The following is a 26,159-nucleotide window of genomic DNA, read 5'->3' on the forward strand; positions in this document are numbered from 1 at the left end:
TTTGGAAATTAAATCAAGAGAGAGAATTATTTCTAAAGTGTTTAGAAAAAGGATTAATAATTAAAAGGTGTTTTAATTATTAATGAGAATAATAAATGAGATAATAATAATAATATTTATGGGAAAATTTCAGCTGAAAATTTTGCCTATAAATATACTATTATAGACCCTATTTTTATTTGAACCCCAAAACCCAAAAAGTTTGGAAAACCCAATTCTCTCCACCTCCTTCCTCCTCCTTAACATCGTTTTCTTGGTGGATACCGGTGGAGTGCTTCACACTTGAGGAGCAACTGCTAAGGATCTCTGATCGTTGTCTCCGAATTATTTTAAAGGTTAGATTCGATCCCTATGTTTTTACCACGATTTATATGCTATTATTTGGATTTTATCTGTGTAAAAGTGTTTTGCCATGTCCGCTGCGATTAAAAATCCAACAGTAACAACGTTTATTCAATATACTTGATCTTTGTTACATACTTGTGTTAAATCGATTTGATTGTATAAATACTGTATTCAACCCCTTCTACAGTGTTGTGTGACCTAACATAGTTTGTTTAAGTTTATTTTAGCCCGAAGTAACAAATTAAAATGATATATAACTTGGTATGAATTAAAATTTCAATTGGTAGAAGAAGTTGAATTTAATATAAATTATAGTGATATAGAGTTCGATATAAAATATAATTGAAATTGATAAAATAATAGAGGAAGTTGACTTAAATATCAATTAGAATTAGAATTGAACGGCCCAATAATTAGAATTAAAATAATTAAATAAGAGTAATTAAGTAATTTCAGTAAGTACCGATCTACTACAAAATTTTTAATGTATCATTTATTATACCATAATATAGATTTATATAAATATTTTAAAAATGTTATATAACGAATTTTTTTTTTAATATTAACGGATGCATCCCAAGGATTCAATCTAGTATGATTACAATAAAAAATAACACGTACTTTAACATGAATACACGGGTAATATTTAAAAATACCAATTTTTGGGGTGCAATGGCTGAAAATACCCATTTCTAAAACACATGGCTTAAAATACCGTTTTGGTTACGCATTTTGTAATTGGGTAAGTGTAATACGCATTTGAGAATTGGGTATTCAAGAAAATTACTAAAGATACGCATTTGTAGTTTGAGTATTACCATTGGGATACGCATTTGCCAAATGCGTATCTTAAAAAAAAAATTGGATACCCATTTGACAAATGCGTATCTAGTACAAAACAAGATACCCAAATGGCAAATGCGTATCCGAATGGTATTTTCAGTCATTCACTTCCAAAATGAGTATTTTCAACCATTTGTACCAAAAAATTGTTATTTTTAACATTTTTTCTGAATACACCCCGTTCCGCAAAAAAAAACATGAATACACCCCGGGGATTAGCGAAAAAATGACAAAAATAGCCGATTTTTGAAAAAATTTAACAAAAATAGCCATTCTGAAAAAAGTGACCAATTTTGGCCGATTGAATACTCCACTGTCAGTTGAGTATCCCAATTTGTATAAGATACTCCACTGGTAGTTGGGCATTTCATATATGGGATACTCCACTACCAGTTGGGTATCTTATATAAAATGGATACTCCACTGACAGTTGGGTATCCCATCGACCAAAATTGGTCAACTTTTCAAAAATTGGTTATTTTTGTCAATTTTGTGTAAAAATAGGCTAAATTTGTCCTTAGCCGGGATTATTCTGTGTCCTGACCTAAACGCTCTTCCTGTTTCACTTTGAGCAGCCGATTCAAACTCTCCCTCACAAAGGTATTTAATCTATCTCTCCCTCTCTCTCTCACTTCCAATTTCTCGAAGTTCACTTAGATTTTTTAATACACACATATACTGATTGCTTAGCTACTTAGGAATCTAATCGCTGCCTATTGGCCTTGTTAATTACTTTTGCTTGATTTTTAGTATTTGTTTTTATTTTAAGATGGATGTAAATTTTAGTTTTTATTTAAGCGGTCTTTCGATTTTTGATTATTTTACTCACAATTTTACGAATTGCTAACTGGGAAGTATAGTTAGTTAGGTTGATCTTTGCAGTCTCGTAGGAATGTTTGTTAGTGGGTTCCGTAAGATCATTATATCCAAAAGTGTTGGACTGATTACTGCTTCATTTACGTGTTAGCTTGTTGCTTTAATCAGTTACTGTAATCGTGTTTAGTGTAGGGTTAATTATCAAGTTGCTGCTATACAATTAGCAAAGTTTCGAATTTACAAATTTGGGTTCTCATATTGGTCACTTTTAAGTTGGTGGGGTTCTAAAATAGGCCATTTTTAAGTCAGTGATTAGCTAACAAAATCTCAAATTTACCACCGAAAATCAACAGTTTTGTCTGAAATGTGGCCAATTTGAGACCCCGAATTAATTGGCGGTAAATTTGATATTTTGCTAGTTATATACTTGCCAGTTTGATACTTAGCCCATTGAATATATGTTTACAGTTGGTTGTTGAAAAAATAATTTAATTGTGATTTTAATGGTTATTGTCATGTAATAAATGACTGATATATTAAACAAACTGATATGCATTTTGTAACTTTGTTTTGAAATCTAAGATAATTGGTGATTTTTTAAACCGACAGGATTTTTGATTAAGTGGTATTTGATATTTTAAGCAGCAACGGATTAGAATATCTGCCACACGGGTTTGTTTGAATTTGCTTTGGATGGCATTGGTTGTAATCTGTGGGCAACCATGTAGTGGTAAGTCAAAGGCTGCCCTCTTGCTTTCCGAATCTCTCAAAGAATCGGATTCAAATCCGGTGGTTAAGGTCATTGATGAAACATCTTTGCATCTTGATCGCAATGAAAGCTATGCTAACATGGTTGTAGAGAAGAATGTTAGGGGAGTGCTTAGGTCAGAAGTTGATAGATCTTTGAATAAGGATAGTATTGTTATAGTGGATTCTTTGAACAACATCAAGGGTTATAGATATGAGCTGTGGTGTTTGGCTCGTGCTGCAGGAACTAGATATTGTGTTGTTTATTGTGATGTTGAAGAAGATTACTGTAGAAAATGGAATGAAGAACGCAGGGAGAGAGAAGAAGCCAGTTATAATGATAAGATATTTGATGATTTAGTGAGAAGATTCGAGAAACCTGACAGTAGAAACCGATGGGATTCACCTTTATTCGAGTTTTGGCCATCGAGAGATGGAATAGAAAAAGCTTCCACAGCTATTGTAGATGCTGTATCATACTTGACAAAAAGAGTTGATTCTAAGACGAGGGACGTAAAAGTTTTGCAGCCAACAATAGCAACACAGGGTGCACGTTTTTCAGAGGCCAACTCCCTATATGAAATGGACAAAGCTACCCAGGAAGTTGCAAATGCCATAGTGGAAGCTCAGTCTCTGGCAATGGGAGGAAATGTGAATGGACTTACTCTTGGTCCAGATTTACCAACCATCAGTCTCTCAAGATCAGTTGGCTTGCCTGAACTACGCAGGATAAGACGAACTTTTATTAAGTTGACAGGGCAATCGAGCTTGAGTGGGGCACCTCCGCCTTCAGATGCCAACAGCGCAAAAAGAATGTTTGTGGATTACTTGAACAGAGAATTGGGAAGTGGTTGAATGCCATGGTATGTCTACTGAAAGTTTTGAAGGTACAACAATGAACCTTTTTGTGTGGCCCAATAGTAAAACCCTTAATCACTTCAGCTACCTTTATTAAATTTTCATCAAGAGTTGTACTCTAATAATAGTTGTGTGTACTTGTATCGAAGTTGTTATTGTTCTTGGTCCAGAATGCTTAATGCTCATCACAAGATTCACAACTATACAATACTGAACACCATGAAGAAACTTGTGAAATTAGTGAGAAATATTTTTCTGTATTACGATGGAGACGGGCTTTCAGTTTAATGCTGTTTTAGATAAAATTATGGCAGTGACAGACAACTGATTGAGAGTCTTGCCGACTTGATACACTTGTAGCCAAAGTGTGATTCTGTCCACAAGCAGTGAGCTGGTGAACTCAGCAAGAGAGAATGACAGCTTGGTGAATATTGGTGGTTTGCAGCTATAATTCGTTGGCAGTTTATTGCTTCTGCACCAACTACCCCATATATTTTTTTGTTTTGCGGAAGCAGCATATGAGCGTATCTATTTTACTTTTAGTGTTGCTCCACAATCAACTTTTTTTTACGAAAATTTTGTATTATTTTTCTACAAAATTTACCAAGTCTGTTAAATCTGTGTGAAACTGATACTTAAAATATTAGGTTTGAGAATTTTGACTATTAAATTATATTTTTTATGAATAATCGAATTAAAGTCTTGGTTATAGATTTCGAAAATCGGAACTAATTTGATTGAACTAAGGAGTTGTGATTTATTGGGTGATTTTTGAAAAATCAAATAATTTATGAATAATTTAGCAGTTTATAAATCTTGACCGACTCTTGAGAATTTATAGATAATTTTTATAACAATGATGGGAGTGAATAATGCATAAGGTATCTCTATCTCGCGTAGGACACCATGGTGGGAAACGTGGAAGGACGAGCACGGGATTTGCAGGGAGTAAAAAAATAAATTTACTAAAATACAAAAACACAATTATTCTCCCCCCTCCCCTTCTCCCTCTACCACCATTAATTTAACTTACTTTACATTTTTCATTTAACAAAAGAACACAACAATAATTAAATGTACACAGTATATATGTCTGGATCTAACCTCCTTAATTTAACCAACTAAACACAAACACTAACACAAACACTCTGTCACTCTCCTACCCTCGAATCACAACTGCCACTTCTAAACACCTACACAACCTGGTCTGTAAGTATACAACCTTAACTACCACTTCTGTATTACTGTTCCTTTTTCACACTTTATTTCTCATCTTCTGTCTGGATCTGATCTGTTTCTAGTTTCTACTCATCTACATTAATTCTTGTCATAACTATGTAAATTGTGTGTGTCTTTTACGATTATGTCATGAGTTGTATTTAATGTTTTGGTTGCTTTATTGATATTTTCTTGATCATTGTTTGCTGCAGATTTATATGAAGCTGTAGTCTTAATACTTACCTTTATACACATGTTGTTTGTTTTGTGTTAAGTGTACAGTGTGAATTGTGATGTTTAAGTAGTATCTGAGAGTTATCTTGCTTGTTATTTGTTGTAATTGCGATTCGATGAGACGGGGTGTGTTTTGTTTGAGTTTTGAGGACAATTGGTGCTAATGCAATACCTTGGAGGGTGTAGAATTTTTAGAAAGTTTTAGATTTGATGTATCTTGGAGATTTAAGGTGAATTATTAGGTTGTTGAATCTTGATATGGGAAGATCTTGGTTTAGCAAGATGTCGATGATTTTTGGGCCAAGACAGCCACGAAGCTTGTTGTTACTATGTGCTGTTTGTGTACTTGTGTTGATTGGATTCTTGGGACCGTCGTCTTCTAGTGATTCTGAACCGGGTATTGTTAGTGCTAGATTGGATGTTTACTCTAATTATAGAAGGTTGAAGGAACAAACAGCTAATGATTATTTGGAATTGAGGAGTTTGTCTTCGGGAGCTAAGCAACTGAAGGAGTTTAGTCTTTGTGGTAAAGAAAGAGAGGATTTTGTACCGTGTTATAATGTGTCGGGGAATTTGTTACTAGGGTTTAAAGACGGGGAGGAGTTTGACCGACACTGTGAAGTATCACAAGAGAGGCAGCGTTGTTTAGTTCGACCTCCTAACAATTACAAGACACCTCTGAGTTGGCCAGCTGGTAGAGACATTATATGGAATGCGAATGTGAAGATAACTAAAGACCAATTTTTATCTTCTGGAAGCATGACAAAAAGGTAAAGCAAGTTAGCCATCAATTTGGTGATTATAAGATTGGCTACAATATTTTGCTATTAGTCGGACTCATATTTTGAGCTTGTCGGAGTGAAACTCTGAACTTCAACTGTGTTATGCACCTCATTCTGATCTGCATAATATTCTTAGTCAATCATCGTCCGGTGTAATAATTTCGATACATGTTCCTTTTTGAGCTTTTTCTTTACTTTTAGGTTAATGCTATTAGAGGAAAACCAAATTGCTTTCCATTCAGATGATGGATTGATTGTTGATGGTGTCAAAGATTACTCCCACCAAATTGCAGAGATGATAGGGTTGACAAGTGACACCGAATTTCGTCATGCTGGCGTAAGTACTATGTTTGCTCATCATCAATATACTCTGCTTTTATGTTCTTTCTGCCTTTACCAGTCCAACAGTTGGGAGGCTGCCTTTTGTTATCAAGATAAATTTGTTTCCTTTTAGTTCTTTATTGATATTGCTTCACCACGGTGCTACTTATAGGTGCATAGAGTTTTAGACATTGGCTGTGGGTTTGGCAGCTTTGGCGCCCACTTGCTTTCCCTAAATATATTGGCAGTCTGTATGGCAGCATATGAGTTAACTGGTAGCCAAGTCCAGTTATCCCTTGAAAGAGGTCTTCCTGCAATCATTGGCAACTTCATTTCAAGACAGCTTCCATTTCCATCATTGTCATACGACATGGTTCACTGCGCTCAATGTGGTATTTCCTGGGACAGCAAAGGTATGTTATTAGTTAGTGGCGTAAAAGTTTTACCCAGCTCAGATAGCGCATGTGCTTGAGTTTCCTCTTTGCCCCTCTTTGCCCCTCTTGTTTTCATTTTATATATGCATGTTGCTTTATTACTTATGTCACCACGACTCCCTATTTCACCTCAAGCATCCATAACGGATACTAAATTAAAAAAAGGCCAATTCTTGGACATGTATTCATGTTTGAAAATTCCAGCTAAGTCCTTAACATAGTCTATAATTGGTATTCACGTCTATATTGTGGCATACATCTGCACAGTTTTTGTGATTTCCGAAGTTCTGAGCAGTATCAGGTTGTAATAAAACTGGACAGTTTCTTTTTTAGTTTATGGTTATTCATGTTTTTTTTAATTACAAATTCAGATGGCATGTTCCTTATTGAAGTTGACCGGCTGCTGAAGCCTGGAGGCTACTTTGTTTTAAACTCACCAGCAGGCAGGATGCAAACAAGTTCTGTTGCACAAATCACATCGTTGACTGAGAAAATTTGTTGGAGCCTTTTAGCTCAAGAAGAAGATACTTTTGTCTGGCTTAAAACAGCAGATTCTCAATGTTATACTAGGTGAGTCCAAGAATGATGAATGTTTTTTTACTTTTATACTCTTTTCACTTTTTCATGCGTTCTTCTTCTATCTCCTTTCTTTTTGATAAACCAGAACCAGTCTAACATGCTTTGGTGCCTTTATGTAGCAAACTGGGTGCTGTACCCCCTTGTCAGGACATGCATGATGTTCCATCGTTTTATCAGTCACTCGCACCTTGTATAAGTGGTACAGCTAGTAATCGTTGGATTCCAATTCAGAACAGGTCATCTAGCTATCCATTAAAGCCTTCCGAGCTAGAAATTCATGGAAAGTACTTTTGATATTTGTCAGTTAATTATGTCAAGTTTCCCGTGTTAATTTGTTAATGCTATAATTGTTAAAGAACCTTTCCAATTATGATTTCTCACCTAGATATATGATTTTTTTCTGTTGTTCCAGAAGTTCATCCTGAAGAATTCTATGAAGACTTGGAGTACTGGAGATCAGCACTGAGAAATTATTGGTCCTTGTTGACACCCTTAATTTTCTCAGATCATCCAAAGAGGCCAGGTGAAGAAGATCCATTACCTCCGTATAATATGATTCGGAACGTTCTAGACATGAATGCTCATTATGGAGGTCTGAATGCTGCATTTCTGGAATCTAGGATATCAGTGTGGGTGATGAACGTTGTTCCCGTTGGAGCACACAATACACTTCCTCTGATACTCAATCAAGGTTTTGCTGGTGTTTATCATGACTGGTATGGACAACTTCTTTGCTCTATGGTGACATGTATCTCTAATGTCAGTTTTTGTTTCACTTTGCCAAAACATTCTATATGCAGTAAATCTTGTTTTTTCCATTTCTGTGAGATTTTTAGATTAAATATATTATATGTTGACTGTTGTGTTATCTAGGCCTGCATTGAAATTAAACATTATATATTTTCTTTATTATGGAAGGTCGTGTAGAAAGAACATTACTTGGTCTTTAAGGAACCTGTTTGCCTTTTGGTGGAAGATAAGTAAAAAATCATGTGGTCTATTTGTGTCTCTGTCGCTACAGCCTACAGCCTTCAAGCAGGCATTGTACATACTAATATAAAAAATATACTTTAATTTAAACTTTGACACCACTTAATATATAATTTCCACGCTACTGAATTTAAATAAGTAAAAAAATTAAGATTCCAACCCTGCCAACACCAATTCTGGTATTCCCCTGCCTCGAGCCCATTGACTACAGAAATGTTGCCATGGCTTGCAAATCATTTGAAGGACTTTAAATGCCGCCAAACATTTCCGTGCTTGCAAATCACTATCAATATATCATAATTTCGGAATTATTTTGGAACAGTGTATAAGATCTTTTTTCCCATCTCGGTTTCATGTTTTCAATACTTTCCAGGTGCCAACCGTTTCCTACCTATCCACGAACCTATGACATGCTTCATGCGAATGGTCTCCTCTCACGTGTTGATTCAGCGGGATGCAGTTTAACGGACCTACTTCTGGAAATGGATCGAATTTTGCGCCCTGAAGTAATTTCGTAGCTGCTATTGTCTTTGTTTTTAACTATACTTAAGTAAAATGCTCTGCATAATTACCGAAATGTGATTTTGTTGAAGTAGTTATTAAAAGTTTTCCTTAAAGCAAAATTTTGAAGGTTCACAAAATTTAATTATTGCATTTTCATTTGACAGGGTTGGGTAGTTCTTTCAGATACATTAGGGCCAATAGAGAAAGCTCGCATGCTCGCTACACAAATTCGTTGGGAAGCAAGAGTGATTGATCTCCAGAATGGCAGTGACCAACGTTTACTTGTTTGCCAAAAACCATTTTTGAGAAAATGATTGTTCAATCTTGGGAAGGGCTAGGCCCTCCTTGATTGTCATTTTATATTAATTCAGGTAAATATTCAGAGGCTGAATGAGATCTGGGATGCAACCTAGCAACGGGTCGTTAATAATTTTGGGATAAGTTAATTTAATTGCTCTACCTTCAGAATAGGACAAGTTAATTTAATTGCTCAACTTTCATCATTTTTCCTTATTGCCTTCTGATCGATCCCCCCACTCTATTCTATAGGTATTAAGTTAACCTTTAAAGTTTGTTAAAGATTTGAAATATAAGATTAATGGACTATTGAAAACTTTTCTGCTGTAGTGTTTAATTTTGACTATATTTCTGATCTCTGCGTTTCTTTCTTGTGAACGTAGCAACATATGTGAATCTGCTGGTACAGTATCTGGATTGGTTAAGGCTGCAATGTTTATACTAAAAGACTGGAAGTTCACTGAATAATATTCCGCAAAATTGAATCCTCAGTACTGGTTGAAGTGGCTTTCATGATGATACCATGGTGTATAGTGATATGTTAAAGGATTCAAGTGCGGATGACAAGTTTCTCCGTTTATACTACGCATGCAATTTAGAGGAATTAAAATTTACATTCTTAATGATTTCGAGGGAGACTGTATGTATTGGAAGCCATTCTGTAGGGAAATTTTGCTTCAGATGTAGCAACAGTTCATTTCCTTCTTATATTCGTCACAATCACAATTTGTTGCATTGACCTAATCCAACTTTTCTTGATTAATTTTGTCAAGTAATTTTCCAATTTAATCCTATACATGTTTTATAGTCACATAAGTTCCTTGTGGCAAGATAAGTTCACAATTCTACTACATTCATATATTAGTATTATGTAGTTTCTGCTTGGTTTATCTTAGATATTATTCGATCTCAAATTCTTTCGAAAATTTGTTAAAAATACCCATGTTTTCATTAAAAAAAAATCAAAGTACGATAAAAATTGCTCATGAGGTTGTATTAATCAAAAATTGGGTGATATAAAAGGTCATAATAAAAATTATAAAAAAAACACACTAAAATTTAAAAAATTACCCAGGCCTAGATGTATAGTAAACTGAGATCACGAATTGCACGGTAATACTTGTGAAAGAAAGCAAGCATTGAGATAGATCCTACGGTCTAAATTGGGTCATCCTGAAGTTGCTCGATTGATCTATTTATAGTAAACTAGTAATATTACTCCAATGGTCTTTATCAAATCTCTCACACCCTACACTTTTCTTCTTCCAACCACTTCCTTGTTTGTTTTCTCCTTCTCCCTCATTATTTCATCTTACTTTGTTTCTTCATTCGATTAGTTTTCGACACAATGTCGTCCGACAAAGATAGAGAAACTCATGTTTACATGGCTAAGCTTGCTGAACAAGCCGAACGCTACGAAGGTAAGCACATTTTTATGTCTGTAGATGAATGCACATTAATACATCATACTCAAATCTCTCGTTTCAGTTGATACTTTTCAATTTTGTGGTAGTGATGACATGGATTACTTAAGAAGCGCATGATTGTTATGTAAATCAAAGTTGTCATGTTTCTGCAATTGTTTTGCATTGCATAATTGATACTTTCATGATTCTTGGCTATCGCGTCTTACACGTAGGAATTTATTCTTAACCATAATGGATTTCTTATTATGAATTTATAATCCGGCATTGGATGATTAGCGAGTAAATACCTCTTTGTTGATCTATATGTAATGAAATCTGTCAAGAGCAAAAAAATTACAGCAGAATAGGTTATTAACCTAGCACTTAGTTCATATACATTCATCTCTTGATTGAATATTATAAGTGCATTCTCGACGGTTCCTTCTTAATGATACATTAACACACTAATTTAGTATTAAACCTGAAATTCCTACAAGTCTACTCTGATATGTCTAATATACAGTATTTCTTATATTTGAGGTGAAGAGTCCCACTGGTGTTTGTAGATGTATGACTCAGATACTTTAACCTTTGGTTATGATATCACAATAGATTTCTACAAATATAAGAATTTGTTGTTGATTGTAGAAATGGTGGACTGTATGAAGAAAGTTGCAACGCTTGATGTTGAGCTCACTGTTGAGGAGAGAAACCTGCTGTCGGTTGGGTACAAGAATGTGATTGGTGCCCGAAGAGCTTCTTGGCGCATAATGTCATCTATTGAGCAGAAGGAAGAGTCCAAGGGTAATGAGTCAAATGTTAAGCTAATTAAGGGCTACCGCCAGAAGGTAGAGGACGAGCTCTCCAACATTTGCAATGACATTCTTTCTATCATAGACAAGAATCTGGTTCCCGCTTCTACCTCTGGAGAAGCTACTGTGTTTTACTACAAGATGTAAGTCATATTATCTTCAAGGTATAAATACCTTATACCTGCAGTCATTTACATGTAACCTTGCTGGTTCACTTTTCAGAATTGATGAGCATGCAAGGAGTGATCTTATATATTGATTTTTTGTTATTTCATATCTTCTGTACACTATTCTTCTGATTCCAATCATGACTGCTGTCTTGCTTCACAAATTGCATGAACGCAGGAAAGGAGACTACTATCGTTATCTTGCTGAATTTAAGACTGACCAGGAAAAGAAAGACTGCTCTGAACAATCAATGAAAGGCTATGAGGCATGTTTCTATCTATTGACTGATAAGATTAATCAACATACTAACACATCAGTCCACACTTTAATTTGATACTGTCTTACTGCATTTCATTAGGCTGCTTCTGAAACTGCTAATAAAGAACTCCCTTCAACACACCCAATCCGTCTAGGGCTTGCTCTGAATTTCTCTGTCTTCTACTACGAGATCATGAATTCTCCTGAAAGGTTTATTTATATACAACTTGACATTCTAATTTTTAAGCCAGACACTTCAACCCTCTCTAATCCCTGTCTTTCCTGTAAATTTATAGTTCAATTGCATTTGTTGCTAATGCAGGGCTTGCCATTTAGCTAAACAAGCTTTTGACGAGGCAATTGCTGAGCTCGACACCTTGAGTGAAGAATCCTACAAGGACAGTACTTTAATTATGCAACTGTTAAGAGACAACCTCACTTTGTGGACCTCTGATTTACCTGAGGATGGAGGTACTCAATATCTATAGTCAATATCAACATAAATGCATGTTCTGATGTTCCTTCATAATGAAAACACAAAACATATTTGACTGATAAGCTGGATATTGGAGAGTAAACCATCATCTGAACATCTTTTTCCAGAAGAAAATTATCTGTAAGAGGGTCATGGTTCTCTATTGATTTGTTCATGGTTACTGTCAAAAGTGAAGCTCGGACTGTATCAAAATTCTTTCTGCAACTGCATATTATCTATTTTTGATGGAGAAGTTCATGTTTCGAGAAATGACTAATTGCAGGCGATGACAACGCTGGAAAAGGAGAAGAGTCTAAGACCGAATCCAAACCAGACGAAGGTGCTGAGGTAAGTATCTCGTTTTATTTTTCCGTCACACCAGTACTTATTCCAGATGTTGTTAAATTGGTAAATACTCTTTTCTTATTTGCAGACATAATGGGAAGAACCTCAAATGCAGCACTGCATTCTTGAAATACTTTTGGGAAGTTTCCTAAATCTCGAAGGGATTGCATGAAAAAGTGTTGGCATCTTGCAAGTGATACTACATTTTGGGTCACAGTCTCACAGATCAGATTATAGTCTTTAATTTCTCTGAATTTGTTTATGCTTAGTTTTGTTTTATTCTTGTATCAGTGCTCTCAAATTAGCCACTTCATGTTCTACCATAACTATTATATAATGGTCAATTCTCTCATGTTTCCAAGGATTGTAGTTTAAAAATAATCATGCTCTACTCTATTGCTCAACTTTAGCATTAGCAGTGAACATGCCAAAAGTCTTAGACCCAAGGAAATTGATGTTATGGTCTAGTGGCTAACAATTCCCTGGTCCTGTAGAATCCACCTAAATATAAAATTACCAAATGACCAAAGACCCTGTCCAATTTTAAAAGATCAATCTTATATTTTCAACCTTCTACAAGTCTCTGACCCAAGGAAATTGATGTTAGTCTTCTGCTGGAATCAACCCTGAGCAACTTCTCGAGAAATTTAGCCGACTTGGGGAATGATTAAAATATCTCATTGTTTGCTTGCTTTTTGAAGATGTAGAAAACTGTCTTTATCTCTAGAATAAAACTCTACACTTACCTCTCTTGTCCAAATTAAAATTTTGAAAGCCTTGACTCTCAGCTGAGAAGGAAAAAATTACCGGGCTAAATTTGCTACATACTCAAACTACAAGTTAGGAACAACAAAACATATTTAAGGAATGTCTTAAATACTTCTAGAGTGTATGTTTATTCTATGTCCAGAAACTGGCAGCAAGACTGCAACAGTCGCAAAAGTTAAAGCAAACTAGGTGTTCATATGATTACAGGGCTTGCAAAGATAGATAATTTATCACGATTTGTTTTTGTCTCTAGTAGCCCACTTTGGTAGCACTCAAGGTTCTTCCTTAACAAAGTAACTCTGGGGAAGGGAGAACTCTTCTTCTTGGTTCAACATTTCAGTGTCATCGTCATCTGGCTGCTGCAACAGGTTAAAGTATGAGATTAATAATTTTTACAGTACCAATATGGAAATATATTTCTTTTATTACTAATACCAATAATAACGTTTGAGAGCCTGAAATCGTAGTCTTTGATAAGGGAGGTAAAACATTAGCTGCACATCCTTATTGGTTAGTAGCTAGTAATTTGATTATGATTAGTGGGTATTTAATTAAGTAGTCAATTAATCTTCATAATAATTTGTTGCCACTCAGAAATCCATATGAAAAGTTACATACACATTACTTCTGTTGTTACAGAGGACAAAGCCAATCCACTATCTGTGCTTGTGGATTGAAAATTTTAAACAGTATGCTCCTACACTTAAATTATAGTCCAGGAAGGGTTTATATCATAAAAAAAAACTAGGATTTCGCATCAATACTGCATCAAGCCCGCAATCTCTACCTCTTCAGGCGTGACAGTAAATATGATGAATCATAATCTTGTCAAGACTTGCTATTATTTTATTTCAGAAATATTAATCTAAGTAGTAGATAAAAAAGCACATGATTAAGAGATACTACACATACCAGCATTTCCAGATTGTAGAAACGGTCCAGCAACTGCAGGACCTCAGATGGGGAGAATTTTTTATTAAAGCTGTGACAACAGATTATTGTGGTATCAGCATTGCGAGATTAGGAAAGCATGAGAACTGAGTAGAAGAAACACAAAGGAAAATAAGTAGAGAGACCTTCTTTGCAGATAGTCGGTCAGCCCAAAAAGAACAAAGTGACGATGCACACCTGTAAAACCATACAATATGTGACAAATGGTGCAAAGTTGCAGGTTGTACGAAAGTGTCTAATGCGCTAAAGATATATACTCTTTACCGACCATAAGAAAGTTCTTTATCATTTCAGCACATCTTATATCCTTTCGTTGGATACATTTAGCAGTTTACTTGTAGCTTTTTAAAAAGAATTATACTTTTGTTTGCTACGTGTAATAATTAACCCCGTTAACAGCACTATTTGAATATGTTAACATCTCAAAACTCTAGTATTAAGTATCAACTCAACTATGAGATATCTCATCTTAATAAAACTAAAAATACAATTACTAATATTAATCTTACACAAACATAGATTACCTTAACTAAATTGTACTCCCTCCGTCCCAATGAATTCTTAACATTTGAAATAGCATGCTCGACATGCACTTTAAGACTCTTATCTAGTAATTAGTATAGTTACATAAATTATTTTAAAAAAAAATTTCGTCGGAATAAAAATTAAATGTTCAAATTTTTATTCAAAAAAAGAAAATCTTTAAAATAAGTTATGAAACTATATTAGATAAAAGCCTTAAAATGTGTGCTGAACTCTCCATTTCAAACGTAAACAACCGAGGGGGGCGGAGGGAGTATAATTTAACAGTATGAGCATCAGAGCAAGACAACTTTGATATTCATATTGCAAATTGCATGCAAGACAACTAATTAGAATCAAAATTAGTATCTTCATAGAAACAAGCAAACACCTATTAGTTTCTTCATTCCATTACTAGACGAACTGAAAATTAAACCTAATATATACAAAATTATGCTAATAGTATTTCCCCATTCCAATAAAAAAAGTTCCTACTTCCGGTAAATATTGGTTGTTTCATATAAATGTTTTTACTACATACTTATGCCCTCGAGTGTATATATGGAGAAAGAGTCGACTTCATTAAGTGCAAATTGAATGCTTAATAGACATTGATTGATCGTTCTTTCTATTAAAATACTGTTTCAGGAAATATAGAACAATTTGGAGGTAAAATGAGATTTCAGGGTACTAAAAAATCTATTCCAGTAAAATTATTTTAAATTCAAAAGAAAAATAAACTAATGGTTGCAAGTGGGATTCGAACCTACACTTCTACGATAGACCCACTCGGATATCTCAACTTTTTATCAAGACCTACATGGGTGCCTCCGCCGTGATGATTATTAAACTTTGGACTTGTTTGGTACAGTAGTTGCAACATAAATGATATATTCTCAAGGTTCAGTGTATATAGACTGGTGCCTCACCCCCCGATGACAAATAAAATTTTGGACCTATCCGGCACAGCTAATGCAATATAACTGATATAGCCTCAAAAGTCAAATCTCAGCGTATCCCCCTTTACCTCTCCCCCCACGATGATAATAAATTTTGGACCTGCCCGGCACCAAAAGACGTGCCTAGCACACTAATAGATTTGCTTGAAAAATATATTGATTTGAAATTTCTATTCATTTCCAAATCTCTCAACTAGTTACTCAATAATATCTAGTGAAGATGAATATATATGAACTTCTTGAGCCAAGAACATTATCCAACTCATCGTGGTTGGAAGTGGGCAAAAAAAAAAAGAACTCGACAATCTTATTATCAAATCTGAAGATATACAACCCCCCCCCCCGACGATGATGGTAATTATGCTTTGGACCTATTTGGCACCGAAAGAAATTTCCTAGCATCTGTCTTACTGATTCAAGAATATTAAAATATGCTACTTATTGCCACATCTCTTAACTCTAGTCTTTACACAGTACATATGGAAGATAAGTTCATATTAATTTCAAGATTCAAGAAATTAACCAGAAACCATGCAATTTTTAATCTAACTTTATATGGACTATGATAGGAAGTGGAAAAAGAACACATAGAGTAGAATCTTGAAAAACGACTCGTCAAATGAATAATTATTTTCGATCCCAATATAATAGATACAATCTATTTTAACCTCAATAAATAAATAATATGGTCAAATAAATAAGATTTTTGAGTCCAGAGTATATTCATTTATCGAGTCTAACAAAACTTTATCAGAAGGTGCATAATTTAATTACATACAAACTAAACATTTCAATAAAAAGACTGTAAAATAAAAATAAAGGGGGTAAAGAAAAGAACTTGCCGCGTAATTTGGAAAGAGGGTAGATTTCAAGAGCTTCTAACAGCTTCAGCTCTACTTCAACTTGTGATTGTTCCTATATAAATTAACCAAATTCAATGTACCCATATATAAAACAATTTAAATACATGTGAGGGGGAGAGAGGGAGTGGGAGAGAGAGAGAGTGGGAGAGAGAGGGGGAGGGGGGAGGGAGAGAGAGAGAGTGGGAGAGAGAGAGAGTGGGAGAGAGAGGGAGGGAGGGAGGGAGGGAGGGAGAGAGAGAGAGAGAGAGAGAGAGAGAGAGAGAGAGTGAGTGAGAGAGAGAGAGAGGGACCTTGTGAAGAGAGGAAGAAGAGGAAGGGGATTTCTTGCAAGGGGAATGAGCAGACATGCCCTCTTCTTGTTCTTCTTCTTTAGGTCTCACAGTTCCTCCATTCAACTCCTCCATTTTGTTTTTATGATCTCGCTAAATGTTTGTGTGTGTATTTATATGTGTATGTGCTTGTGTGTGTTGGGACTTGGACGAATGGAAACTTGAACTGGTATTTAAAATTGTATTTTTTGTACCAAGAAAGAGTCAAAAAGAATGGATATGTGGTTTTGTTAGAGTTTAGTGAAGATGGGCTGGGTTGGGCCTTTGTGTGATCCAAGAATTGATGTAGTGTTTCTGCGTTATTAGACAGGCCCGATTATATTTTGTTGGATAGACCCAACTTACAAACTTTGGTGAAAGAGTCTGTAACGGTCTTTTATTAAGCGATTTCATAGCATGTCGAATCCATTACACTATTCTCAAATTCAACTACAACCCGTCAGCTAAAACTCTATATGTATTATGTAGACTATTGTATTATTTATATGTATTATGTAGACTATTGTATTACAAAAGTATAAAAGTAATAATATGATGAAATACAAATAAAATAAATTTGTTTTATTAAAGTAGTACAAGGATAACATGAAATTATACAAAAACTCTAATATTTAGTACGACACCAAATTTGGTGTATGTTTTTGTGTCAAACCGTAATATCCTGTAATTTTTAGAATTAGATTAATAATAGAAGAATAAAATAAAACGATTAAAATTTGATAAGGACTAGGATTTAAAATTGAATTAGAGTAATGGGCCTAAAATTTGGATCAATTCTAATATAGATAACTTGTAGGTTAAGAAATAGAGTTTTGTATTGTTATAAATAGATCCTATTCGTCTTCCTCGTTTTTAATATAAAAATTCGTAGGGCTCTTCTCAACATAAATCAGCTATTTTGTAAAATTCGTAGAAAGTTTATCGTAAGTCGAAATTCGGTGATTCTGGACTTTTCGGAAAGCTCTTTTCGTTATCTACAACTTTCGTGTTTCGTGTTTCTCAAGATAATGTCGTTTAGATGGTCAAAAAGGCTATATTCAGATCTAGTCAGGCTCTGGGGTAAGTACTTTTTGACTTACTTATATTTTCGGAAAAGTTTTGATACTCTGATTTTCGAATTTCGTATAAGATACAAGAATTCTGTTTCGAACTGTATAAGAAATAAGATATGAGAATCTTTTGAAACCCAGTTTCTACGTTTTCGAACCCGTTCGTAATTTACGCTATAGTTCTGGAACTAGCCTTAGATACCCTTAGTAGGCGCACCAGTGTGCAACTTTAGATACCTATTAAGGGAGCGTAATTATTGAATTTTAGATGCCGACCACTGGCAAAGTGTAGTATAAAGAATAAGAATAAGAATTAGATGTCGGCTACTGGCAAAGTGTGGCCGTAGATAAGATTGTGGTATTTATAAGAATTATCGTTTCGTTCTGTTTTATTCTGTTATGACCTGTAATGAAATCTGCTCTGCTCTGTTTTAAATTCTGAATTTTACAATATAAAAATTTGGGTTGGATCTACTTTAGAAATTATTTTATAAAATTATTATTGTTTTGAGAAAAATCGTTTTATTAAAACACCCATTATTTTCCGGTTAAATAGTTAGTCAATTTGTACTTGCTGGGTTGTATAGTTCATTACTTACAATTTCAGGTTTCACCTAAGAGTTCGAGTTGGATAACATTGGAGTTCAAGGATCTTAGTATGAGAGTAGATTGACCTTTCCGCTTTTAGCTACGCTTTCGTAATAGTACCTTTGTGATAGAATTTTAGATCAATAAATTGTATTTTGTACTAGTTTTGATTTAGAGTTAATAGTCCGGAAGTACGGGCTATTACACAAATCAAAATGGTGTAATTTTTAGAGTCGGATTACAGAGGAGTTTTACACGATAATGGTGTAAAGGTGAATATTTAGAGCTGGGTTGGAGATGGTGCATGGAGTCAAAAAAAATTGTACAAGTGAGGAAGTTGGAGTTTTGTCGGGTTGGAGTTAGAGTTTTTTTTTCATGAACAAACGGAAATTCATTAAAATATTAAAACATAATTGAAATAAATCTTCAAACTATCAACTGTAATTTAATTATAAATAAAAAAATTGAACAAATGGTTATTTTGTTTTATCTATATATTGACGGAATAATTTTAACCTGGTATCCCCCCTCTTACACCACCGGGTGGAACACTTAACATAAAAATATGTAAATTCTTCAATATAAAAAGTATTATAATGACATGTCGAACAATTTAACCTACATTAGTTATGAAAATAGTAACATCATAATTGAATTTCAGGTAATTATCATTTGTAACTCAATATTCAGAAATATGAACAAATTTTTACTGTGGAAAAGGAGCCCTTCAATATCCATCAGCATTCTGATGCGAGTCTTGTAAATATCTAAAAATACCATAGAAATTCTTCTAAAAAAAGTTACCAAACTCGTAATAGGACACAAAAACATCAATACAGAAACATTAATATTAAAAAAAAATAAGTACAAATAACAAATTTGATAATAAGGTACTTAACAAGAATTGATCCAAAAGGATTAAATCTCAATCTTACTGAAAAAAGTTAAAGTTTTTAGGGAAAATGAATTTTTACGTCACCCAACTTATCGTGTTTTTAGGAGTTTACCATTTAGCTATAATTTTTTTTCTTTTACTCACTAATGTTAGGTTCGTATTTGTTTTTAGTTACTAACGTTATGTTCAGATTTGATTATTAGCATTATGTCAATTTTTAGTAGAATTATTAAAATATAAACTTTTTTCACAATTCTATTAGAATGGATGGGTTTATAGGTTTGATTTTGGGTCGGTAAGTGTTGCATGAAGAAGTTGTGACCGGTGATTTCATTGGATTTTTGAAAGTGTCGTTTGCTAAAATATTGATATGTAATTTTTTATTTTTTAATAAGTACTTTATGATCAGTTTGCTAATTTGATTATATTAAATTTTTTTTTTTTTTTTGCTAAGTAAATTTTTTATTTTTTTATTTCCCAATAAGTTTAGTACCCCACCTAAAAAGTTAACAGACGTATACGAACTGACTTTATGCGACATAGTTTACAATGTATATTCTATACATATCTGTTCTGACCAGATATTTAAAACAACAATATGTGTATTTCCTATAACATACGTATATAATTCAAACATTATACGACTCCTCTATATGCATCTAGCAAACTCAGATACATTTAAGTTTTCTTATAAGACACATATGACACTTTTTGTACTAGTTATCACTATATTTTAATAATGCTATAGAAAATTGACACAAACCCATCGCAAACAGGGGCGTAGTGATAAGGCTCTATTTGAGGCGATGAGCTAGCTTTCTTTTAATCAAATCCGAACCTAACGTTAGTGACTAAAAAAATCCAAACCTAATATTAGTGAGTAAAACAAAAAAAATTATAATTGAGTGGTAAGTTTCTAAACACATAATAAGTTGGGTGACGAAAAAATTTATTTTCCCAAGTTTTTAACTCAAATGAAAAATTATCTTCACGTTCAACTTGTGAGTTTGGTCACAAATATTCTGGGTCGAATCAAACTCACAACCGAATTCAAGCAAAATCGAGTTCTTGATTATTGGCTAACATATTTTATAATATACAAAATTCATCAGTCAATAATACGATGGTAATTAAAATGAATTGTAATTAATATATTATTTAATATATTTAAAATATATTAATATTAAACCGAATGAATAGAGTTTAAGTAAAAAAGTGTGAACTCGAACTCTGTTTATTTATCGAATATATATTCATGTTCAATTTCGAATTAGGTCGGAAAATCTAAGTCGAGTCAGTCAAATTGAGGCGAACTTGAATTTTGTTAACAAACATGTAATTGTTTTTCTTTTCAACTATATCATTTTGAAATAATTTAAAAAAAAGGATGCATCGAAGTGATAAAAGATTGAAGATAGGAAGAAGAAAGAGAACAGTTGGTGGATGAGGTAAGGAAGCAGATAGAATGAAAGATACGTGCGTTATTTGTACATACAATACTAATTCAACAGATTAATCTCTTTGTTGCTGTTGTTTGGGTTGCAAACGTTATGTCTCATGCCCATTCTCTCTCTCTCTCTCTCTCTGTTTTTTAAATTCTTGATAGACCCCTTTGTATGACGACACCCCCTCCATTATTTCCCCACCAAACATCTAATTTACTTGCTTGCTAACTTACAAACACTCATCGTAAAAGTAGCACATTAAGCCTTTTTTTGTTGAAAAAGGAATCTTAATTTTCCAAATATTGCAAACTTGTGTATATATTTAATATTACCTCCTGCCATATTTGTTATTGAGAGGCAAAATACTCAAATTTAAATTATTTATTGCCGTGTCTTGGCGGAAGCAAGAGTTAAAAGAGTTCAAGTTTTACTAATATAAATTTAGCAATGTTACATAGTTTAAATAAAATTTTAAAAATATTCTCAAATGACAAATAACATGCATTTATTCGCGAGACTCATATGCATGTACGAAGGTCTCATATCATTTATGAAAAAATGATTAACAACACACTGACAATTAAACATTAGTGAACGCTTCTGAGAACTCTAAATATGTTTGTAGGTATATAAATTTTAATTAAAATGGTAATTTATTCATGGTGAAATGCCAGATATATGAATCATGTATATCATGTTAAGATTTCAATGTTCTTGGTAGAAAAATGATGATAATAATGAAAAACATGTGAAAGTGAAATATATAATGGGAGGTCAGTCTGTACAAAGGTTAATTTGGCGGGAACAAGAACAACTAAACTCCACAGTAAAAATAACCTCTATAAAGTATAAACCTAACCAACTTATTTCATTGTTAAATCAACTTGTCTTTGCATAATTACTTAACTACACCCTGTATGTTTATTTCTTAGGTTTGATATATCCGCTGCTTAAAACTACCCAACCTCGATTGCTACGTTTATTTTTTGGTTTCTTGTTCTATGCATTTTTTGTTTTTTTGTTTGTTTCTTTAAATATTTTTATAAATATATTCTTCCCAACTAAAAAAGGTATCCTTTTAAAGCTTTTTCATTCATAAGAACAGAGGATTCGAGTTTGTTTTCTTTGATTCATGTGTAATGGCTTCATTAGCTAATGCCATTCAATTTTCGATTCAACGGTCACAATTTCCTTGTGGGAATAAATCTTTTGGTGCTAGGACTAGTGCTTCTGGTTTAGTTCCATGCAAGATACAATCTGTTTCATCATCATTAGGATTCTCACCGGAGAGTTTTTCTCCTGTTGGAATCTCTGGCAAGGCCTTGAAGTTTTCGGGCTGGGATCAGCTGTTAAGAAGGCGTGGTGCTGTTGATTCAACGGTCACTAGAGCTGCAGCTGCAGATGCTGGTGATCATGAGATTGAAACTAGTGTTGATGGGTGAGGAACTTACAATAATTCATCTTATAGTAGTCTACCATTGTATAATGGTCAATTCCGAAGCCTTAAGTTGAAAAATAATGTTGCTTAAAAAAGTCAATTGCTTTTTTCTTATTCTGATCTTGATATATGCTTGTAATTTTGCAGGATTGTGAAGCCTAATCCGGGCTTCTTTGATAAATATCCTGCTTTACTTACCGGATTCTTCTTCTTTACATGGTAAACTTTGTGTGACTATGTGATTTATTAACTTTAACTTATTATCTCATGGCTTATAGCTTAGTAGCTATTCTGCTAATATAGTCACAAGAGATTGAAGGTTGAGTCTCGGTAGAGACATGAGTGTGCGAGTATTTGAATCCATGTCTAGAAGGGTTACAAGATCTCTATGTTCAGTTTGTTTAAAAACTTCACTTTGAAAATAACATCAAGTAGTAGTTTCTGACAAGGGAATTGCATCTGCAACTTAGCCATAGTTGATACTAATATCTCATGTTCAAAGTCTTTACTAAAGTTCAAACTTCATGATTATTAGCAGGTGGTCAAGTTTAAGTAAGTTGTTTCTATGTATGATGCTTTGATATTGCATGAAGATTGAAGCATATACTGTATTTAACTGGCCTGACTAATGAATAAATTGTTTGCAGGTATTTCCTAAATGTCATATTCAACATCCTCAACAAGAAAGTCTACAACTATTTTCCATATCCATAGTAAGTTATATTGCCAACTTAATTGGTAGTTTGCTATATATATTCACCAAAGACTTCAATTCATAATTGAATTATTGAAGTATCTACTATTATTATTATCGATTTTCTGACTATTTGTGAGTGTGATTTCATCTTGTTTGCAGTTTTGTCTCAGTTGTCCACCTCCTAGTTGGTGTTGTGTACTGTCTTATTAGTTGGACTGTTGGTCTTCCAAAACGCGCGGTAAGACTAATCTGTAGTGCACTTTACTTTTCACCAAGTCACACTTAGTCTTCAATGACCAATTATTTACTTGCTTGTATATATGCAGCCAGTTAATAAAGAACTTCTAGGTTTACTCACTCCAGTAGCAGCCTGTCATGCCCTTGGGCATGTCATGTCTAATGTATCATTTGCAGCCGTTGCAGTGTCATTCACACATACAATAAAAGGTATAGGACACCAGGACGTCTCAACTCAGTCATTGCATTACATTGTGCTTGCTGTATATGATGCACTTGATGTTTAGTATAGTATGACTCATCTGGTAATATAGAAGTTCATATAGGAGTTTTTGGTCCATGATCACTGGTAGTCGGTAACTGTGTGTTTCGCCTTTTCCACACAAAATATAACTCAGAAAGTCATGGGAAAGTGGGGACAGTTTGCCAGTCTCTAAGATCTTTGTGCAGAGTTCGTTCATTGTAATGCTAACTATAATCAAATTTCTTTACTTGCAGCCTTGGAGCCATTCTTTAATGCGGCTGCTTCTCAGTTTATTCTAGGTCAACAGATCCCGCTTCCCTTGTGGCTATCATTGGCACCTGTTGTTCTAGGTAAACCATTTATACTTCAATATTTTCTCATTTACTTGGTCATCGTCTACGTGATGTGCAGATTCTACCCAAATTATTAGCTGCACGTTATTAGAATGACGTGTGAGCATATGTCCTAAAGAATACTTTTAGCTATGCCAATGAATTTTCCAGAACTATTCTTTTATGTTTGATCTGGTTTTGTAACTTGAATTCCCAATATTTAATCTAAATGTGCTGGTCATATCCCTGATATCCATCATACCTTTAAACTGGATATGTAGGAGTATCAATGGCATCACTGACTGAGCTTTCTTTCAACTGGTTGGGATTCACTAGTGCAATGATTTCAAATATTTCGTTCACCTACCGTAGCATCTACTCTAAGAAAGCAATGGTAAGATCATTATCTGTACCACTTATTCAGAATGATAGTGTGCATAACCTGGATCGAGATTTGGTACCTTCTTGCATCACATTGTTCTATGAAGTTTATTCAGATTCAGCTAATTCATCTTTTTGTTAAATGTTTACATTGGTAACAGACAGGGATGGACAGTACAAACGTGTATGCTTACATTTCAATAATAGCCCTCTTGTTTTGCCTTCCTCCAGCAATACTTGTAGGTGTCCTCTTCACCTACAATTATACTATGTCTTTACTTAAAAAAAGCTTGCTTTAAATTCCCAAATCAAATGCTCTAACTTGCTTTTCTTTTAGATCGAGGGACCCAAGCTGATGCAATACGGGTTCCAGGATGCAATTGCCAAAGTTGGTTTATACAAATTCTTGTCTGATCTATTCTGGATTGGAATGTTCTATCATTTGTACAATCAGGTAATCATTCTACCAGTGTCCTAATTACAATTGTCGTAAAAGAATGGACATCACAAACCATAGATCATAAGCTTCAATACTTCTGAATTTATTCATCCTTAGCGTCTGAATATTTCTGTAGCCAGCATGTTACTGCATATTTTCTCTCAAATCTTCTGCCCTAAACATAACATTTCATGTACCCTAACCTCAGTTTAACAAATTATATATATTGTACAAAACCAGGTCGCGACTAACACATTGGAAAGGGTCGCGCCACTGACGCATGCTGTTGGAAATGTGTTGAAGCGAGTCTTTGTAATTGGTTTCTCCATCATTGTCTTTGGTAATTACCCATGCTTTCTTTTCTTAGATCTATAATGTAACATTTGCAGGATATAAATGTGATAAATACACCTTGCTTATGCTTTATTTAGGTTGGAATTAGGCATAGTCACCAAAACTATACTGTTGTATCTCTAGCTAAACTGAACTCTAAATAAGTAATGTATGTTGCTTGGAGTCTTGGACATAACTGAACAGTCAAAACTGTAACTTGTTTGCTCTTTGCTGGGAATTGTAACAGGCAATAGGATCTCTACACAGACCGGAATTGGTACTGCAGTAGCCATTGCTGGTGTCGCCATTTACTCTTTGATAAAAGCAAACATGGAAGAGGAGAAACGGGTACACTACTAATTTTCTTTAAGGCCATTGTTTGCTTCCACAATTTGGACATTCTGATGCCAAGTATCTTTTTTGCAACATTTCAGAAGGCGGCCAAAGCACTGGCATCGTAGACATTCTGAAGCGGAATGAACTGACTAAATCTGCATAACGCTGAGGTCAATAACGCAGGTCTTTAGGAAACATTTGATGCATGGTTATAATTTTTGCAGAGCTACCCATCTTTCCCAAACTGTAGGAATTGAATGGAATTTGTTGTGATGATGCATTCACAAAATAAGTTGATAGTCTCTATGTTAAGTTGAGAAATTGTTGTTGTAACATGAATGAAGTTATACAACATATATAATTCTATGAACAAATATCACATTGAATCATGATCCATGATACTGAGACTACTGGATAGACTTGTAAGTTCATTTGATCAATTCTAACATAACAGCAATGTCATCAAACAACATCATAATCTTTAAGATTCAATGTACATGATATCATTTTTATACAATCTACACACACCCTAACAAAATTAACACATGCTATTCTAAAACACAGTGTGAGTGTGTGCACCTGAAAGCTTATGTTAAGGTTCTGCCCCAGAACAATGTTATAATCCGGGTCCACAAACTTCAAATCATGGAGATACTGCATTCTTAAATTTTTGACCAAGGACAATAAATTCGAATCCCGAACAATTTCATGTTTTCGGATAATTAATTTGGAATTCCGGTGTGGTAGAGATTGAGCAGGATGTAAAAGAGCAGCGGTGGTGCCCGGATAGCAACATGCAATTAACAAGACGTGAAAGTGATTTCTCCGAACCTTTACAAAATGAGAGAGACACCATACAACAATATCATAATGGCTCATGCTAGCTCCTCTTTCACATAACATTTCATTTTCATCAACGAT

General features: G+C 34.2%; 5 protein-coding genes across 7 annotated transcripts; 4 read left to right on the forward strand and 1 right to left on the reverse strand.

Annotated features, from left to right (window-relative positions):
* The first annotated feature begins 1,654 nt into the window (after positions 1–1,654).
* On the forward strand, positions 1,655–3,879 carry LOC141673510 (protein KTI12 homolog). Of its 2 annotated transcripts, none has more exons than XM_074480265.1 (2): positions 1,655–1,788; positions 2,650–3,879. In XM_074480265.1, exon 2 carries the CDS (start codon positions 2,698–2,700, stop codon positions 3,604–3,606), a length of 909 nt encoding a protein of 302 aa, XP_074336366.1. In that variant the 5' UTR covers positions 1,655–1,788; positions 2,650–2,697; the 3' UTR covers positions 3,607–3,879. The 2 variants fall into 2 exon arrangements, with proteins under 2 accessions (XP_074336366.1, XP_074336362.1); XM_074480261.1 differs by having other exon boundaries at positions 1,694–1,788; positions 2,614–3,879.
* Positions 3,880–4,578: 699 nt separating this feature from the next.
* LOC141673520 (putative methyltransferase PMT5) lies at positions 4,579–9,762 on the forward strand. The gene is made up of 10 exons (XM_074480273.1): positions 4,579–4,818; positions 5,040–5,831; positions 6,045–6,180; positions 6,337–6,577; positions 6,970–7,168; positions 7,297–7,456; positions 7,589–7,893; positions 8,541–8,673; positions 8,836–9,042; positions 9,352–9,762. The coding sequence occupies exons 2-9, from the start codon at positions 5,320–5,322 to the stop codon at positions 8,983–8,985; spliced, it is 1,836 nt and encodes a 611-aa protein (XP_074336374.1). The 5' UTR covers positions 4,579–4,818; positions 5,040–5,319; the 3' UTR covers positions 8,986–9,042; positions 9,352–9,762.
* A 446-nt stretch (positions 9,763–10,208) lies between these two features.
* Positions 10,209–12,794, forward strand: LOC141673526 (14-3-3-like protein GF14 iota). Its single transcript, XM_074480278.1, has 7 exons — positions 10,209–10,389; positions 11,023–11,329; positions 11,532–11,619; positions 11,713–11,822; positions 11,935–12,083; positions 12,371–12,435; positions 12,521–12,794. Exons 1-7 carry the CDS (start codon positions 10,317–10,319, stop codon positions 12,524–12,526), a joined length of 798 nt encoding a protein of 265 aa, XP_074336379.1. The 5' UTR covers positions 10,209–10,316; the 3' UTR covers positions 12,527–12,794.
* Positions 12,795–13,277: 483 nt separating this feature from the next.
* Positions 13,278–16,996, reverse strand: LOC141673530 (uncharacterized). Of its 2 annotated transcripts, none has more exons than XM_074480287.1 (5): positions 16,786–16,996; positions 16,475–16,547; positions 14,277–14,328; positions 14,113–14,182; positions 13,278–13,556 (listed from the first exon to the last, which is right to left on the reverse strand). In XM_074480287.1, the coding sequence occupies exons 1-5, from the start codon at positions 16,897–16,899 to the stop codon at positions 13,473–13,475; spliced, it is 393 nt and encodes a 130-aa protein (XP_074336388.1). In that variant the 5' UTR covers positions 16,900–16,996; the 3' UTR covers positions 13,278–13,472. The 2 variants fall into 2 exon arrangements, with proteins under 2 accessions (XP_074336388.1, XP_074336383.1); XM_074480282.1 differs by having other exon boundaries at positions 13,278–13,559; positions 16,786–16,993.
* Positions 16,997–21,685: 4,689 nt separating this feature from the next.
* LOC141722992 (triose phosphate/phosphate translocator, chloroplastic-like) lies at positions 21,686–25,708 on the forward strand. The gene is made up of 12 exons (XM_074525068.1): positions 21,686–22,239; positions 22,387–22,458; positions 22,887–22,952; positions 23,096–23,174; positions 23,263–23,383; positions 23,672–23,767; positions 24,031–24,143; positions 24,292–24,369; positions 24,468–24,584; positions 24,810–24,909; positions 25,150–25,250; positions 25,337–25,708. The coding sequence occupies exons 1-12, from the start codon at positions 21,941–21,943 to the stop codon at positions 25,361–25,363; spliced, it is 1,269 nt and encodes a 422-aa protein (XP_074381169.1). The 5' UTR covers positions 21,686–21,940; the 3' UTR covers positions 25,364–25,708.
* Positions 25,709–26,159: the final 451 nt, after the last annotated feature.

The sequence above is a fragment of the Apium graveolens genome, chromosome 1 (genome assembly GCF_009905375.1).
Source record: "Apium graveolens cultivar Ventura chromosome 1, ASM990537v1, whole genome shotgun sequence".
Taxonomy (NCBI): domain Eukaryota; kingdom Viridiplantae; phylum Streptophyta; class Magnoliopsida; order Apiales; family Apiaceae; genus Apium; species Apium graveolens.

Excerpts from the sequence above, each read along its gene's own strand:
- LOC141673510 (XM_074480265.1), top strand. The coding sequence starts at position 2,698 with ATGGCATTGGTTGTAATCTGTGGGCAACCATGTAGTGGTAAGTCAAAG.
- LOC141673520 (XM_074480273.1), top strand. The coding sequence starts at position 5,320 with ATGGGAAGATCTTGGTTTAGCAAGATGTCGATGATTTTTGGGCCAAGA. Across the intron at positions 5,832-6,044 it reads TCTGGAAGCATGACAAAAAG|GTTAATGCTATTAGAGGAAA; the intron begins GTAAAGCAAGTT and ends CTTTACTTTTAG. Across the intron at positions 7,169-7,296 it reads GATTCTCAATGTTATACTAG|CAAACTGGGTGCTGTACCCC; the intron begins GTGAGTCCAAGA and ends GCCTTTATGTAG.
- LOC141673526 (XM_074480278.1), top strand. The coding sequence starts at position 10,317 with ATGTCGTCCGACAAAGATAGAGAAACTCATGTTTACATGGCTAAGCTT. Across the intron at positions 11,330-11,531 it reads ACTGTGTTTTACTACAAGAT|GAAAGGAGACTACTATCGTT; the intron begins GTAAGTCATATT and ends GCATGAACGCAG. Across the intron at positions 11,823-11,934 it reads ATCATGAATTCTCCTGAAAG|GGCTTGCCATTTAGCTAAAC; the intron begins GTTTATTTATAT and ends TTGCTAATGCAG.
- LOC141673530 (XM_074480282.1), bottom strand. The coding sequence starts at position 16,899 with ATGGAGGAGTTGAATGGAGGAACTGTGAGACCTAAAGAAGAAGAACAA. Across the intron at positions 16,548-16,785 it reads CTTCTTCCTCTCTTCACAAG|GAACAATCACAAGTTGAAGT; the intron begins GTCCCTCTCTCT and ends TAATTTATATAG. Across the intron at positions 14,183-14,276 it reads ACCGACTATCTGCAAAGAAG|CTTTAATAAAAAATTCTCCC; the intron begins GTCTCTCTACTT and ends CTGTTGTCACAG.
- LOC141722992 (XM_074525068.1), top strand. The coding sequence starts at position 21,941 with ATGGCTTCATTAGCTAATGCCATTCAATTTTCGATTCAACGGTCACAA. Across the intron at positions 23,175-23,262 it reads TTGGTCTTCCAAAACGCGCG|CCAGTTAATAAAGAACTTCT; the intron begins GTAAGACTAATC and ends GTATATATGCAG. Across the intron at positions 23,768-24,030 it reads ATTGGCACCTGTTGTTCTAG|GAGTATCAATGGCATCACTG; the intron begins GTAAACCATTTA and ends CTGGATATGTAG.